We start from the raw sequence: 17327 nt of genomic DNA, 5'->3' as shown, positions 1-17327 counted from the left end.
TCTGATTCCTCCACAACCCTCTCTCCGACTGGCTAGAAAGAAGACGGAAGCCGTTATTTAGTGATCCATCCCATGTAGGGAAGTGTAGTTTTAGTGCTATTACAGCTGGTGCAATAAATCTGCTTTTATTCATGATTAAACTTGTGTATAGTTTTACACCCATAATAATAGGCCTGATACATAGGCCTAATAATAATAATAATAATAATAATAATAATAATAATAATAATAGTACTAGGCCTACTACTACTAGGCCTACTACTACTACTACTACTTCTACTACTACTGCTACTACTACTAATAATAATAATAACAATAATATGGCTAGTCATGATTTGAGTTTTACATATGTATGCAAACTTATCATGTTCTTTCATGTTTACATTAATTCAGCAAAACAATGCGCACATCTGTTTTAATTGGTCCAGTGGCTGGCTGAGCCCATAAGCTGTGTGACAACTTTTTCACACTTTTCAACAGATTGGGCAAAATAGACAATTTGAGCCTTCTAACATAGTGTCAAATTGCCCTTTGGACACTGTACTAACACTGGAGTACCCCAGGGAACTGTGCTCTCCCCTGTCTTATTCATGTAGTGGGCCTATGCGGCAGACTTTAAGGACAATAAAGGCAACTGAATACAGACAACTGGTTCCCAATCTCTGATTTTGAAACGGACTTCTGTAGTCAATATGATCAGAAATATATTTTCTGAGGGTGTTCTGTTGGAGTGAATAAAGTACAGAAAGGAAGGACATTATTACTTTTCTGTGTTGAGATCAGAGGTCATATAGATTTAAAAAAAAAGAAAAAAAAAGAAAATGCTACTTTGAACATTCATTTAGGCAACTTGCTGTCAAAATCACATGTGTCACTCACTCCAATACTAAACACATGCATAACAAAGCTAACCGCTCATCTCTAATCCTGGGCACTAACTTGCACTACCCTTAATACTGTAGTCCTCCAGTCTTTATTACTCTTCTAAATCCGTTCCGCATTACTTGTAGACTGCTGTACTCTTGATCCCCACACTCTCTACTTGCTTGAATGTCCTCATTGTAAGTCACTTTGATTGAACATGTCTGCTAAATGTAATGAAATGTAATGTGATGCAACCTGCGCAAAGTTGACTGAAAATGTATAGCACTTCACAACAGTTTCTTTTAATAAAACATGATGATGTGTAATGTAGCTACCACTTAGAAGGTGAGAAAGTGGATCACTCTCGGGTTCTTCTTTTCTTCTTTTTATTTTTTATTTTTTACATAGCAGCAGAAGTGTAGACAAACATTTCGGCTGTTGCCTTCGTCAGTGTCTCCAATGTAGCTACCACACCAGTACTTTGTGTGAGGAAAGAATTCAATTCATCACAACGTGGCAACAGGCCCAGGTATAAAAGCCAACAACTGTACCCTGGGAAGACTCCATGGAGGAGGCATTTGAGTGAAAACACCTGCGGTATTCAGAGTTGGCCGCGGAAGTATGAAGTCCGCCCAGTTGAGGTTGGGTGCAGAAGCTTTGTGGGAACATCTCCCACAAAACTCCTCAAGGACTTGGGAATCAGGGGCCAGAACCTGCACACAGCCATCAAACCTGCAAGAGGAGCGACCCGCATTGGGCCCTCAAGTAGTGCCACAGGAGGTATGAGGTCAGCCATAGGCCTGGCTCGGGGAACCGGACGCCCCTGCCATGCTTTGTCCTCTGAGATGTCTGCCAACAAGGTGACTTTCATGGCTAAATAGGCTTGGTAGTGTGATGAATAGGCTTGGAACACAAGGCTGAAACACCCTATCAGGAGGAACACTGATGTACCCACAAGTAAAATTTCCCTTCGGACCCCTAAATACAACTCCCCTTCAAGTCCACCATCCACTATTGAATGAATGAATTAATGATTCATTTCTCTCTTCACACCGTCATTTTGACGTTCAGTTACACATCTCATGAAAAGTATAATAGTATGGAGAGAAGGGTCCCCAAGTGAAGATAAATAAAAGCTTATAAGCTGGGGCCCAGTGGTACATTAGGCAAAATTGGTATTGTAGTAAAGATAAAGAAAAGATAATCAGGCATACAATATGCAAAGTAATTATAACAACCTGCATTCACTCCCAAACATAATACATGTTTTCAAAGACATAAAAGACACATTCAAGTTCACGAAGCGTATGTGCTCGCAAAAGATTAAGAATAAGAACACCTCATTCTGTGTTTCTGGAATCTGTTGCATCCTTGGAAATACCTTCACCTAATAGGCTATCTCTGTTTGCTGACACAGAGGGCTACACAATGTAAAATTGTGGATGGAAATGGAAATACAAATATGGCCCTTTTTCCCTGGGTTTGGGACAACTGACCTCTTTCCACACCCACACCCAGCTCTTTGCACTCCCTGGGGAGGGGGGAGGGGGGGGGGGGGTGGAAAGAGACTCAATGCAGATGCAGATGCCAATTGCAATGTCAGAGGGCCTCTATTCTCTAGGATCTTATAACTACTCTGTTATGGCATATCTGAAGCTAACCGAGAGAAAAGGGTGATGTGAATTGGGCAGAGGGGACAGGGACAGCAATCAGAAGGCCCGTGGGCCACGGGAGGCCCATTGCAAACTCTTGGCTCTGGGACCCAGACCTCACCATAACCCGGTCCTGCCACCACTTGCATATTTAGTCAGACATGTGGGGCCCACTCATACCTCTACTTACATCAGTTCAACAGGCAAGGCAAGGCACATTTATTTATACAGCACATTTTCATACAGGGCAATTCAAAGTGCTTCACACACACAAAAATAAAAATAGGAAAGAGCCATTATACTCTAAAAATGTACATTTAAAACAATACACCGGTAAATAGAGTTTTAAAAGTATATTTCAATAAAAGGGGTATGCCACTATTTTGGGGCTTAATACAGTTAAAATCGTTGGCTGGGGTTTATAAAGTAAAGTGTCTTATTTTTCATGTTAAGCGTTGTCTTGCTTTAAGACAAGTTAAAAGAGGGAATATGTCGCTAAGCTAGTGAAAGTCAATGGATCCGTGTAGCATTGTAGCATGCTACACGGATCCATTGACTTTCACTATCTTAGCGACATGCTCCCTCTTTTAACTTGTCTTAAAGCAATGCAACGGCTTACATGAAAAATAAGACACTTTACCACCTTTATAAACCCCAGCCAACGATTTTAACTGTATTAAGCCCCAAAATAGTGGCATAGCCCTTTAAGGAGACAGAAAGATTGAATAAAACCATAAAATCCGTAAAAACAAAACAGAATCCTTGAAACCAAGACGCGTTTGCATAATGTAGAGGGGGAAGACATGTAGGGATGAGAAGACTTAAGGGAGGCAAGGGAGAACAGGTGCGTCTTCAGCCTGGTTTTCAAAACAGTTTGTGGTTGGAATGGAGCCGTTCTTGTATTCTCCGGTAAATAGTTCCAGCCTTTAGCAGCCTCTCTGTTTTGTTTTGGTGGTGGGTTTTTTATTTTTATTTTCATTTAACCTTTGTTTAACCAGGAAAGGTCTCATTGAGTCACAGTGACTCTTCCTCCAGGGAGTCCTGGCCAAGTGGCAGCAAGTTTTACATTTCAGAAAAAACAAACAAACAAACAAACAAAACACAAAGACAGAGGACAAAACTACCAAGACACTAGACATAAATCAACTACAAAAAAATAAAAATAAAATAATAATAAATTAGAAAATCATCTTTAGCCCCCACCCAAGACCTTCCATTCACTTTGAATGGGCCTTCCAAGGACCCGGGGCCTAAGGTCAATTTGTGACTGAACCCTTCTCAGCTCTCTTGCTCTCAACGCCCCAAGTGTAGTGTAGAGCCCTAGTTGACAAAGACTACTCTACAGTAAATTGTCTCTATTGCCTCTAACTGATCAAAGGGGGCCATTCTGTGTGTGGATGTTAGAAACGGCAGTGAGTGGCTGGCTTGTCTGCGTCTGTGAGTCTTGAGTTGGATGAGCAAGGAAATATCACCATCTGGTGGCCATCCTTCGCCACAGCGACCTCTTTCGGGGGGCTGTGGGCACATCAGCTGGACGGCTGTCAAAAGGGGACCGCTCAGCTGCAGTTTGGCACCATACTACGATGGTCTGCACTGCAGGCATATGGATCTTACTCACATGTCATGTCAAATCAATGACAAAATATGGAATATAATTGTTATGCTCTTGTTATTATTCCACTGTATTTATATCAATACATTTAACAAATAAATATCTGAATTGTTTTACATATTAGTGTAGCCAAAGTGAAATTCATAGAAATCACCATTATTTGTGCCCAAACTTATCAGAGAGTAGTCAGTGGTCTCGTCATGCAGGAGATATTCAAGAAACTTGCAGCCGAGCCTTGCTCAAAGGGGGAGGGCACTTCTCCATTTAACTAGACCCCGCCCTAAATTCTGTCGTCGTAGCGTGCGATGGTAAGAGTCAGGAAATGTGTATTCTTCACCACTATTAATTTCAGTTTTGACTGGCTTTTGGTCATCTCAATCAACCAGCGAAAGAGAATTGATGTTGCATGTTGTCTGTGTATTTAGCAGCATTGTTCGATTGCCGCATTTGCCAGTGGGACACCAAGCCTTCAGAGGGGATGTCTGTGAGCTTTTTGTAGAGGGGTATTTAGCGCATTTTAAGGAACAAAAATGCATCAGGCACTGAAAATTTTCTTGACAGAAGGACATTGCTGGGACGACTTCAGCAGCAAGACATATGCCGAACTATTTCAACGGCTAGACACAAACAAAGATGGAAAAGTGGACGTTGCAGAGCTCAGGGCAGGACTTACTGCCATGGGCGTCACATTTCGCAAGGGAGCAGCTCAGGTAACGTAGAACTAGCCCACACGTATTTACAGCCTCTGAACTGGTCAGAATTAAATTCCAAAATGTCCTACATTCCTAGACTACGTGCACTACCATACTGTCTATCCTGCCACTACAGTCAGAGATTTATTATCCAGTCTCTCTGCTAATGGTCTCTTGGTAGGCAGTAGGCAGGTTGAAGTCATAGCAAGCAGAGAAATGCCACAGTTTTGCACGAAATACACCATAATTGAATGGTGTGCCATCAACAGGCTCTGAATCAGTCTATCTTTTGCATGTCTAACTTGGGCATCCAATTGGCTGCAGTCAATTGGCTCGTTCGTGACGAAACAGTGCTGCTTTTGCTAAGCAGTGGGCATGTGGGTCTGTGATGCGGACTTTGCCAGTTTGATGCATTCTGGTTAGAATTTTTTTTAACCACATTGCATCAAACTGTCAAAGCGCGCATGCTTGCTGCTTAGCAAAAGCAGCACTGCTTCGTCACGAACGAGCCTATTGACTGTTTTCCAGTGCTCATGGACACTGGCTTCAATGACTGTAACACCATCAAGAAACATTTTCTAGGATCAGATTTGAATAATGCTGTTTTCACTTTCACGCTATGAAAATATCTGAGACATTACACAGACAACATAGGCTAGCCTACATGGTGGCATATCCAGTAGTTGTTTTAGAATAATTGTGGTGATGCAATGCAAGACAATGGTGATGCAGACATTCACTTTTTCATTTTAGTCAGTAAGTTTTGTCAGTGTGAAATCTTCCTGCATGAAAAGTTAATCACATATGATCTGTGTTAGAAATGGGAAATCCATGGCCTCATTGTACAAATGTCTTCTTTACTTGGCAGGAAATTGTTGAGTCAGGTGATATTAATAAGGACGGAGGGCTGGATTTCAACGAGTTTTCCAGGTACCTGAAAGACCATGAAAAGAAACTACGTTTGACGTTCAAAAGCCTGGACAAAAACAAGGATGGTATGCTACCCCACACATCACCACTCTCTTTTGCATGAGCTGCATACATTAGGAAAAACACTTTTGATATAGACATGTACTAACACTTGTGTAACATGTATGTAACAGAGCACATGCACAAAAAATCTGTCATTGGTTCCTCATCTTCTTTTCCCGTTGTTCACCATATTAATAACCTGCACATTACACTCAACTGAATGAACAAAGTTGTGCTTTTTGCAATGGACTGTGATCCAGAAGTGAACACCTTGGTGTTTTAGGTCGCCTCGACGCCTCTGAAATCAAGCAGTCTTTGGGCGAGATTGGCATTGACATAACCAAAGAGGAGGCCCTGAAGATACTGCAGAGGTATGCTATTGGTCTTCAGCCATTCAGTATTAACTATACTTTAATACTTAGAAGAAGGATGTCTGCGTTTCAGCCATTGAGAGTAAATAGAACGGTTATTGTTATGTACTCTCTATGGTTTCAGCCTTTGTTGTGCTCACAATCGAGGACAGCAGAATCAAGACAGACTGGGCCACTTCTCAGTGACTAGATCCAGGGATGACCGGAGCACTCTGCATACTTTAAAAAAAATGTTGGTGCACAAAGTGACTGACGTTTCGACGCACCTGCATCTTCCTCAGAGTCTGACAGATTAAAAAAACTCAAAAAATTACATGTATGCTGAGTGTTCCGGTCATCTTTGGGTCTAGTTGCAGAGAAGTAGCCCAGTCTATACTGACATACTTTCTGATATTCCGGTGGACTCTTATAAAGGTCATTCATTTATAATCAAGACACACTCTCTTATCGCTTGTGAGAGTGGCATGATATTGGCACTGCTACTGTTGCATGCTGTAGTAAGTGGAGCGTGACTGTGTAACGATTCACTCGGAACTGAAAGAGCTTGAATGGGGGCAGCCGTGGGCTAGTGGTTAAAAGAAATGGGCTTTAGGTGAGAGGGTTGCAGCCAGGTTTGAATCCCACCATTCCACTTCCTATCTATCTCACTCCATGGCCGAGGTGCCCTTCAGCAAGGCACCTACAGTAACCCCACACTGCTCTGGGGACTGTAACTAATATACCCTGTACTTAAAATAACAGTGAAACGCTTTGGATGAAAGTATGAGCGAAGTGTAATGTAATGTATTTATAAGTGTTATGTAATGTTTGTCTCTGCCTGTAGTATTGACATTGACGGTACCATGACAGTGGACTGGCATGAATGGAGAGAGCACTTCCTCTTCAACCCTGCCACTAACCTGGAAGATATCATTCGCTACTGGAAGAAGTCCTCCGTGAGTGTGCCTGAGGCCGTTGCCTTGTGCAGCGGTTCCCAAACCTGTTCTGCAGGGACCCCCTTTTACAAACTAAAACTATTTTCGCGGCCGCTACCCACCACATTCCAAAAATAAACATGTTCTTGTCCCTTAATATATCCATTTTTTATCTGAAATTCAGATGAAAAGTAAACACTTGTTTTCAGCTAACAAATGAATATGGTTACTAACCAATTTATGGAGTTGTTATATCATATGAAAGCATATATTCAACGTTCTATGCAAATAGTTCCTTAATTCCACGACCCCCTTACCATACTGACTTGGCCCCTCTAGGGGTCCCTACCCCCAGTTTGGGAACCACAGGGCTAGTGGTTTGGCTCGCTTTCTCTCTCTGTCTGTATACCTTGTCTACACACTTGCCCACACACCACGTTCTTTACAGGACACGATTATCGTGCAGTTTTTTTGTTCCACACACTGTCTTAACTTCCCCTTTCTGAGTACATTGGCAATGCACTTTTGAAATGTGTTAAACAGTCAGTGTGATCAGTGAGTGGAAAGGGTGATTGTGCATGTTTCATAAGATTGCTTTTCGCTGTAATATTAACAGTCTTGAGTTCTTACAAAATGTTGCTACAAAGAATGTTTCATCATTCAAACAGCAGTAATATTCAAATGAAATGTACATTTGGTACAGAACTTATAGTTTTAGGTGTGTTTTTTAGTTGTTTTAGTTGTTTTAAACTTCATAAATATTCAGCATATTCAATCAGTAACACCACATAATGCCCTACTCACCACCCACCATTAGGTGCTGGACATTGGAGACAGCCTCTCCATCCCAGACGAGTTCACGGAAGACGAGAAGACCACGGGCATCTGGTGGAAACAGTTGGCAGCCGGGGCGATAGCAGGGGCAGTCTCCCGCACTGGCACTGCTCCGTTGGACAGGATTAAGGTTTTCATGCAGGTAGGCGCTGCACACATTGAACATACTTGTGTTAAAGGGGTATGCCACTATTTTGGGGCTTAATACAGTCAAAATCGTTGGCCAGGGTTTATAAAGGTGGTAAAGTGTCTTATTTTTCATGTTAAGCGTTGTCTTGCTTTAAGACAAGTTAAAAGAGGGAATATGTCGCTAAGCTAGTGAAAGTCAATGGATCCGTGTAGCATTGTAGTAGAATTTTAATAATTCAGAGAGTGTGAGCCATCTGTGGTTCTGGTGAAAACTGTTTGTGCTTCATTGTGTCTAATGCAACGTATTGGAGTTCTGGGTGAGGAATTTGAATAGTGGTATATCAGATCTGTCAAATCTTACTAAACACTGACATAAAGCTCCACCCCAGTCACATTTCCAAGGAAGCCCCAGAGTCCCTATTGAAGCTTGTCTGTCAGTGTTTTATTCACCACGGGTAGAAAAAGGCACCACTGCCTCACCTCATTCAAATATGCATGGTGGCTAGGGCTGTCACGATAATAAATGTCTTCTGGACAATAAATTGGCCAAGACTTTATTGCGATAAACAATAATATTGATGTTCTTGTGGTCATTTTCAAACAATATAATGACAATGGGATAGAAATGCAATTTTAAAGACTAGAAAGCTCACGCACACTGTTCACATTTGCAGAGTTTACTTGTGACGTTCTGGTCTACTGACCTGCGCCACCATCTTGCACGGTGCACCTTTAACGTTGGTGACTCAGGGGCTCCACTCCTACGCACCTGGCCAAATGAGGTGTGCAAGAATTCTACACTAACAGAAATGCAATTAAAATGCGAATACACCCTTTCTAATTTTGAAAGTGTCGTGGCAGGGGATGCTACATAGACGCAATAGATGTGTCTAGTGCAATGTATTGGGAGTACTGGGTGAGGAATTTGCTTCGCGGTATCAGATCTGTCAAATCTTGCCAAAAACTGACACAAAGCTCCACCCCTCCCCTAGGCACATTTCCATGGAAGCGCCAGAGTCCCTATTAAAGCTTATCTGGAAGTGTTTTATTCACCACGCCCACAGATACACACACAAACAATAATGTAAGGCAACTGACACAATAGCCATGGTCTAGGAAAAATGCACCTCTCTGCCTCACCTCATTCAAATACAGTATGCATGGTGTCATCAATTTTATTGGTCAGAGTAATGGCAAACAATTAAATATTTACAAAAGTAACTAATAAATTTTTTTAATGTAACCAGAGTCTGTCACAATTTGAACTGTAAAATGCAGTTGATGAATCTGAGAGGGAATGCTTTCTCACAAACATGGGTTTGCCCACCAACACTGATGCTTATTCTTCCTGCTTTTGACTAGAAACTAAAATGTTAAAACGTGAAAATGATGGTACACATGTTATCACCTTGGCACTTGTGCATGTGTTTCAGGTCCATTCTTCAAGGTCAAATAAGATCAGCCTGGTTGGTGGCTTCAAGGGAATGATAAAGGAGGGCGGCGTGGCATCCCTGTGGAGGGGCAACGGCATCAACGTCATCAAGATCGCCCCAGAGACCGCAATCAAGTTCATGGCATACGAACAGGTGAGACTTGGCTAGTCAGCTGAAAGGAAATGATAAAGTTCTGCAATACTGTTCAATGCTCCCAAAGTTTAATGGCAGGCACAACGTTTCACACTCTCAGTCCTTCATCAAATTGCAACCAGGTATCTTCTGTTTGGTCCAGTACCTGTGCTACTGATGTGCGCGCATGCTCTGTCTTTTTGGAAAATAATTGGCTAGTCCTCTGCGCTTGTCTGCAAATTACCGCTAGATTTCTATACGCTTCATTTTAAAAAAAGAAAATTCTGTAAGTCAAAGCAAATCAAAAGAACGCGGATGGAACTCAAACGTAAAAGCGTTGATTTTGGTGTCTCCAGGGCCATCTTGCAATTGTTTGGCCATCTTGCAAGGGTTGATCTCCAGAATGTAATCAGCTTGATAGCATTGGCATGCCTCCAAATTTAATCAGTTAAACACTTTTTCAAGCTAACAAAAATAAAAATGGAATGGACCTATGCTTGGACTCACATATGGCCAGGCAAATGCATAATGAGTTAGATAAGACGGCAGTTTAATATTGAATATGCAATGATAATCATGGCTATTATTATTGTAATATACTATTGTAAATAATACTTTCATAGCCTACAATTTTGACCTAAAAAATTGGTGTTTTAATGGTAAAATGAAAAACTGATGGTACAGTAGTTCAACGTCTATGAAGTCTGACATGAAAACGTAAATCTAGGTTTGCTGTAGAGAGGCCATGGGACACTTCCTCGGCAGTGTGTCGTTTTTTCCCCAGCCAGTTAAGTGATGGCAGCCGTGGTTTAATGATAAGGGAAATGGGCTTGAGATGGTTGAGTTGCAGATTGCAGGTTGGGTTGGTTAGGTTGCAGGTTCGAATCACACCCTTCCACTCCTTCTTCCTTCTTCCTTAATTCACTCCATGGTTGAAATGCCATTGAGCTCCAGGGACTATAACCAATAACCTGTAATATCTGTAAGTCACTTTGGGGGAAAACAAGCATCAGCTAAGTGTAATGTAAAGTAAAAGAGAGTCCGTTTTCCTGGCCAGTTTAGTGATTGCGATGGCTTTGTCTGCAGTACAAGAAGCTGCTGTCGTCGGACGATGGGAAAGTGAAGACTCAGCAGAGGTTCATGGCCGGCTCCTTGGCTGGAGCAACTGCTCAGACTCTTATCTACCCCATGGAGGTACCGGACAGCACACACACGCGCTCACACGCGTACACGCGTACATGCACGCACGCATGCATGCAAGCACGCATGCAAGCACGCACGCATGCACATGCACATGCACATGCACATGCAAGCACGCACCCACGCACACATGCATGCCCATGCACGCATGCATGCATGCACACACACTCACGCAAGCTTACACACGGGCACGCATAAACATGGATACACACACACTCAACCAAGCACATGTTCATGCCCGTGTGGGCACACACGCACACACACACACGCAATTCACACAATTTATGTTTGTTTCAAGCTCCCATTATCCCGTACAAGTTTTGCTGCCTCGCTTGTGTTTACTTTGTCTCAGTGAAAGAAAATGCATACACATCCTAAAGGTGTGCTCACTAATGATTTTCTTTAGCAGAGATTGGAAGATATTTACTATACACGTTACACAGACACAGACACACAGACACACACAGACACACAGACACAGACACACACAGACACACAGACACACACAGACACACAGACACACACACACACACACACACACTTACTCAGGCAAGAGCAGGCTGACTTTGCACCGGATTATTAAGGGCTGCTCATGCCCTGCATCAGCAGATCAGGATTATGCCGGTAACGCTTACTAGGCTGACTAGGAGCCCAACAGTGAGTGGTTATTTATTTTATTTTTTAACTGTGGCTGTCGTAACCACAGTGAAGTATTGAGAAATGTAAACAGGCTATATATGGAGAGCTGTTTAGATGACATAACAGTTTTATAGTAGTTCATCATATCTGTCCAACATGCAAGCCAGAATGTTCCTGTCACTCTCTGAATGATCTGCAGTGTGTAAAAAAGTGCAAACATGCTTTGTATTAGAAACACTGTGTGAAAGCCTGTAGCATTTGTCATCTTCTGTTTTCAGTTAGAAGATGCCGTACATTGCTTTGAAGTAATGTTTTTACAGGAGGAATGTACGGTATATGTTGTGTTTATTGTGTGTGAAGGTAATGAAGACCAGGCTGGCCCTCCGGAAGACAGGCCAGTATTCCGGAATGGCTGACTGTGCCAAGAAGATTCTACAGAAGGAGGGCATCAAGGCGTTCTACAAAGGCTATGTTCCAAACCTTATAGGAATCATTCCCTATGCCGGGATCGACCTTGCTATATATGAGGTAATGCATTGTAGCTAAGCTGTTCTGCAGTAGGCCTACATTCAAATGAGATTGATTCATTGATTTTCAAAAAATCTGTTTGATTGAGATGAAATTAACATGCCCTTCATGCCAATTTAGCAAATAATCATGAGCCATGATGTGGCAATATGGTATTACTATATTACTACCAATCTTATGGTATAACGGAATAATGTCACAAAGTTACTGTTGGAAAACTTTATTATATTTCAGATAATTATTTTGATTTGGCATGGCAATTCTGGCGTTATATCTTTGCTTTTTCAGAGCTTGAAGAATGCCTGGTTGTCCCGCTACGCCAAGGACACGGCTAACCCTGGTATCCTGGTGCTCCTGGGCTGTGGAACCATCTCAAGCACGTGTGGACAGCTTGCCAGTTACCCACTTGCTTTAGTGCGGACACGGATGCAGGCTCAAGGTTTGTGACAATGGTTTTGCAGTATCCCTCACTGCTCAGAGACCATCATTATTGCTTTAAAGATCTACTTTCATTGTTATGTCATCAATATTGCTCTGTTCACCATTATTATTGAATGCATTATGCGTCAGGTTTTTCTACATGAAAAGGTGGATCTTCACCATGTCTGCCATTTTGAATTTCCAAAAATGGACATTTCTAGCTGCAAAAGATACTGTACTTTGCATACTAGTAAATTTTAGCTTATTACCAAGGGAAATATTCATGAAGAAAAAGCAAATGTGACAATAGCAGTCATGGGTAAGAGGTTAGGCTTTAAAAGCTGAGTTTCCCAGGTGGGCTTTTAAAAAAGCAGCCCAGTTTCAATCACAATCAGCAACACAGTTGCAATACCTACTCTGGCCACCATCCTACACAGTGCACCTTTGAATTGAGAAGTGAAAATTGAAAGCGCAGAAACTACTTGTTGTTCTTTTCTAACACAATTCTCCCACCACAGCGTCCCTGGACGGCGGTGATAAGACTTCAATGAGTTCGCTGGTGAAGAGCATTGTGGCGAAGGAGGGCTTTTTTGGCCTCTACCGCGGCATCCTCCCTAACTTCATGAAAGTCATTCCTGCTGTCAGTATTAGTTACGTGGTTTACGAGTACACCAAAACAGGACTTGGCATATCAAAATGACAAGGAAAATAAATGTGTTACGTTCATTACTCTGTTCTGCTAATTGAGGTCATTCAGTTTGCCTGACATGCTCCTTAGACGGACGTTACATGTCACATCTGAAGCAAACAAAGTCGAATGGCTTGAATGACAGGGTTGGCAATGTTTTTTTTTAAACTCTTATATGGACTGAAGCATGGTTTATATTCACTATGAAATGCACTCTTAATAGGACCAATAGAAAATGTTCAAATCATGGATTTAATTTTTTATTACATACATCTCTTTGAATGGCCAAAGCCAAGTTTACCATAGCAATATCAATACAACAGCCAAACAAGTGCACTTGTTGCCATCTTCAGCCATGTCAAAGTAGCATGTGCCTTGAATGTGCCTATGTTTTATGTTTTTTATACGCCTTTTGTTTCATACGTTTACATTCTGTCAGTTACAACACTGTTATTTTGACATGATAAGTTTGATTTTGAGCATTTTATGAAAAGCAGACCTGCATTATGCATTATGTACTGTATGTAAGGAAAATATGGAAAAAATGTCTTAAATGTGGAGACACTGCATCACCACTAAATGTGAACATTAAAATATATTGTTTATACGAAGGGTGTGTGAGTGTCTGTCTGTGTGTGTGTGTGTGTGTGTGTGCGTGCACGTGTGCGTGCATGTGCGTCCGTCCAGCTATGCAGTTCTTGCAAATGTCAGTTCGACAGGCATATTATTACATACCAGACTACAAGAAGTTCAATTAAAGGGGGGGATAAATCACAGCACACTGGTGTTCTTTGCTGGTAGTTTATTACAAATTACAAATAAACTACCAGCAAAGAAGACCAGTGTGCACTGTGCAGTGATTTATCCCCTCTTTATTTGGATTACTTTTACTGCACATCACCATATTTAAAAACTTGTAAGATGCAAGCATGCAAACATATGAGATATAAAAAATGTGTTGTCTCGATATCACTAACTAAAGCTGCAGTGAGAAGCTAGACCAGTGCGTTCCTTCCTTGTTGCCTGGTGTTAGAACTGTCACTCGGCTCGTAGAATGGTGATGACATGAAATGGGAGACCACATGTACACGTTAACCAAATTTTTAGATTGTTTATATAAATGTTTATTTAAAGGCGTGAGTGTTAGCCAAAAGATCGAAGCCCCATTTGGTGGTTTCAGGGGCCAAAAACCCCCTGCATGCTGGAACAATTGTGTTGTTGTAGATCAAGGTACTGTAACCGGTACTGTAAAAGGTCATATAACCCTTAGGTCTTTCTTTTTTTATTAAGGTTTTATTAAGGTTTTGAGCTTTTATGCCTTTACAGTATTTGTTTAGGACAATACAGTCAATGACAGAATACTGCACGGGCCTACCCGGCCCAGGCCCAGGGGCCCAAGAGCCAAGGGGGACCTAAAGCTCAAGCCTCCGCTCTAAAAAGAAATATCCCACTTATTTATTGGTCTGTTTGTGTTCTCATGTTGTGTTGAAATGGCACTTTAAGCAGGTTTTTAAGCGGGCTTGCGGAGCAAGAGCAGAGCTCTTGCAGAGCAAGGCCCGTTTATAGTAATCTCTAAGTCCTGTTTCTTTATTATTGGTTCTCTTGTGCAGGGGGACAGTAAAAATAGAAAATGGATCTCCTCCTAGGCCTTTCGAGATAGAGACACCGTTCAAACACTAACGACCGGCTCGGCTTGGAGATCGCGTATAGTTATAGGCTTCTCCGTGTCTCTTGTCGTTTTCCCGTTTTTGGCGATTTTGTGAAAGCCTGGGTCTCCATTGAAAACAGTGGTGGAACCTCCATGAACCAAAGTTCCGCCACTCTAGAGATTAGAGTGTAGGAGGCTTTTTCGGTCATAAAACATCAACACTTTCACCTAGAAGTTTAGTTGACGCGTTGTTAGCGAGCTCTATGGGATGTCTCCAAATTGTGAAAGTTTCATCTCCCAACTCCCAATACTTTTTAAATGGCAGGTTTGTAAAAAAAACAGGCCTGGCTCTATGGAGAATCCCATTCTTTCGAAAAGTGCATTTTTCAAGAGATCAGCGCATGTCCCACACGGAGGTCCATTTGTGCCTGAACCCTTTCACCTATAAACTTCATTCAAAGACTGTTAGAGAGATCACAAGCATGACTCCGATCTGTGAAAAGGACACGTGCCAACTCCTTTTAGTTTTTTTTACAACGATGTTGTAAAGACAAAAAACTCATTCTCATCCTCTCCCCTGTCTAGAGCTCAATACTAACTGTCTTTCAGTCAATCACAACAGGTGCAGCCAATGAAGTGTTCCATTTCAACTGTCACTGTCTCAAGATTCTATTCTTAACGAGCAGGTGCGAGCATTCATTCTAGAAGTCTATTGTTCAGCTCTGCAATGCAATGTCATATAGTCTTGCTGGACTATGCATGACAATTAGCTGCTTGGCTTAGTGGTAATGCATGCTGCTGCATTAGAGATATGGAGGTTGAAGGTTCGAATCCCACCCGAAGCCATGTTGATTTTCTAAATTATATCATATGCAGCGTTCCTTGGCCGACTTAAAATGCCATGTATATCATTTAGTATGGATGGCAAATGTGCTGAATTACAGATATTGAGGTTGGGGGTTCGAAACCCAGTCAAAGCCATGTTGATTTTCAAAATTATATCATATGCAGTGTTCCTTGGCCAACTTAAAATGCCATGTATGTCATTTAGTATGCATGGCAAATGTGCTGGATTACAGATATGGAGGTTGGGGGTTCGAATCCCAGTCAAAGCCATGTTGATTTTCAAAATTATATCATATGCAGTGTTCCTTGGCCAACTTAAAATGCCATGTATGTCATTTAGTATGAATGGCAAATGTGCTGAATTAGGGATATGGGGGTTGGAGGTTCGAACCCCAGTCGAAGCCATGTTGATTTTCAAAATGATATCATATGCAGTGTTCCTTAGCCAACTTCAAATATCATGTATTGTATGTCATTTAATATCAATGGCAAAGGGGTTGGATTACAGATATGGAGGTTGTGAGTTCTAATCCCGCTCGAAGCCATGTTGATTTTCAAAATTTTATCATATGCAGTGTTCCTTAGCCAACTTAAAATACCATGTATGTCATTTAGTATATCCCCAAAACGCAGAGCTACAACACTTTCAAGATGGCTGAATCCAAGATGGCTGAATTGTTTGGCCCATAACTTCTGACTGGGTGGATGGAGTTTTTCCAAGATTTCTTTTAGCTTTGTTTTCTCAATAGTACTTTGTTTCATCTCTGCCCCAAAAGGCAAGCCCGCTTCCAGCATTTTCTGTGAGAATGCATTTCTAGTTTGTTGTTACATTTTTCTCAGGGGAGAACCCCCAACAATGGGTGTGGGCCCATTCATTCACTGTCTGGCCCAGAAGCCCATGCAGACATAAGTCCTTGCATGTTATTAGTCCCTCAAATGTAAATAAAAAAAAACTACCCACGTGTATGAGCTTCAATATAGTTTTCAATAAAGTTACTCTTCTCTTGTAATTTAAGGCCAAGGTGACCTTTTTATGTGGCGCACAACAGCTGCAAGTAAACACTATCCCTCCAAAATAGAACTTGGAGGCTGAGTGGTTCCCAAACTGGGGGTCGGGTCGGGACATAATGGAACTGCAGGGGTCATGGACATATGGGAAATGTACATACATCTTATATTTTCATATACATTAAAAAAGGGGATGTCGGGGGTCGCAGGAATACTCATGTGTCCAATTTCAAAAGCTCGTCCCAGCAGGAAAAGTTTGGGAACTACTAGGCTACGTGATGATTGGAACAAGGAAAACAGTACAAAATGTGGGAACATAACGGTATAAAGTAGGCTATGAATGTAATAGTTCTGCCAATGTCCCTGGGTAACATTGAACATTTTTTTAACCACATTTTGTACTGTTTTCCTTGTTCCAAGTCAAAATTCGGCGCTCTTTGTACCCAGTCGACAGTATGCGCCTCCTTCATCAATATTATTTTTTTTACTTTGAGCCCAGCTATGTCAGTAATTTTGTGTAATTGGGTGTGCAACTGTTATCTGTAGAGTAAAGACTAGGTCTCCCTTGGAGTATTTTATGTATCAAATCTCACACAACTAAGTAAATAGTCCAAATATAAGCGCGCAATGGATGATGGGAAAAATGCTCGTGGGGTAACACAGTCAGGATGGCCGAGCGGTCTAAGGCGCTGCGTTCAGGTCGCAGTCTCCCCTGGAGGCGTGGGTTCGAATCCCACTTCTGACA

General features: G+C 41.8%; 1 protein-coding gene and 1 non-coding gene across 2 annotated transcripts; both read left to right on the top strand.

The window, feature by feature from the left end:
- The first annotated feature begins 4418 nt into the window (after positions 1–4418).
- LOC134466273 (mitochondrial adenyl nucleotide antiporter SLC25A24-like) lies at positions 4419–13691 on the top strand. Its single transcript, XM_063220175.1, has 10 exons — positions 4419–4838; positions 5689–5815; positions 6076–6163; positions 6987–7098; positions 7895–8053; positions 9474–9626; positions 10692–10799; positions 11805–11972; positions 12261–12411; positions 12911–13691. The coding sequence occupies exons 1-10, from the start codon at positions 4659–4661 to the stop codon at positions 13090–13092; spliced, it is 1428 nt and encodes a 475-aa protein (XP_063076245.1). The 5' UTR covers positions 4419–4658; the 3' UTR covers positions 13093–13691.
- A 3553-nt stretch (positions 13692–17244) lies between these two features.
- trnal-cag (transfer RNA leucine (anticodon CAG)) lies at positions 17245–17327 on the top strand. The gene has a single exon. It is a non-coding gene; the product is annotated as a tRNA-Leu (tRNA).

Source organism: Engraulis encrasicolus, chromosome 16 (genome assembly GCF_034702125.1).
Source record: "Engraulis encrasicolus isolate BLACKSEA-1 chromosome 16, IST_EnEncr_1.0, whole genome shotgun sequence".
NCBI classification, from domain to species: domain Eukaryota; kingdom Metazoa; phylum Chordata; class Actinopteri; order Clupeiformes; family Engraulidae; genus Engraulis; species Engraulis encrasicolus.
Note: the sequence above shows the minus strand (reverse complement) of the source record. Positions and strands in the feature narration are given on the sequence as shown.

Bases quoted from the DNA above. Each gene is read 5' to 3' on its own strand.
- LOC134466273 (XM_063220175.1), top strand. From the start codon at position 4,659: ATGCATCAGGCACTGAAAATTTTCTTGACAGAAGGACATTGCTGGGAC. The intron at 8,054-9,473 runs GTAGGCGCTGCA...CATGTGTTTCAG, and splicing joins GGATTAAGGTTTTCATGCAG to GTCCATTCTTCAAGGTCAAA. The intron at 10,800-11,804 runs GTACCGGACAGC...TTGTGTGTGAAG, and splicing joins CTCTTATCTACCCCATGGAG to GTAATGAAGACCAGGCTGGC.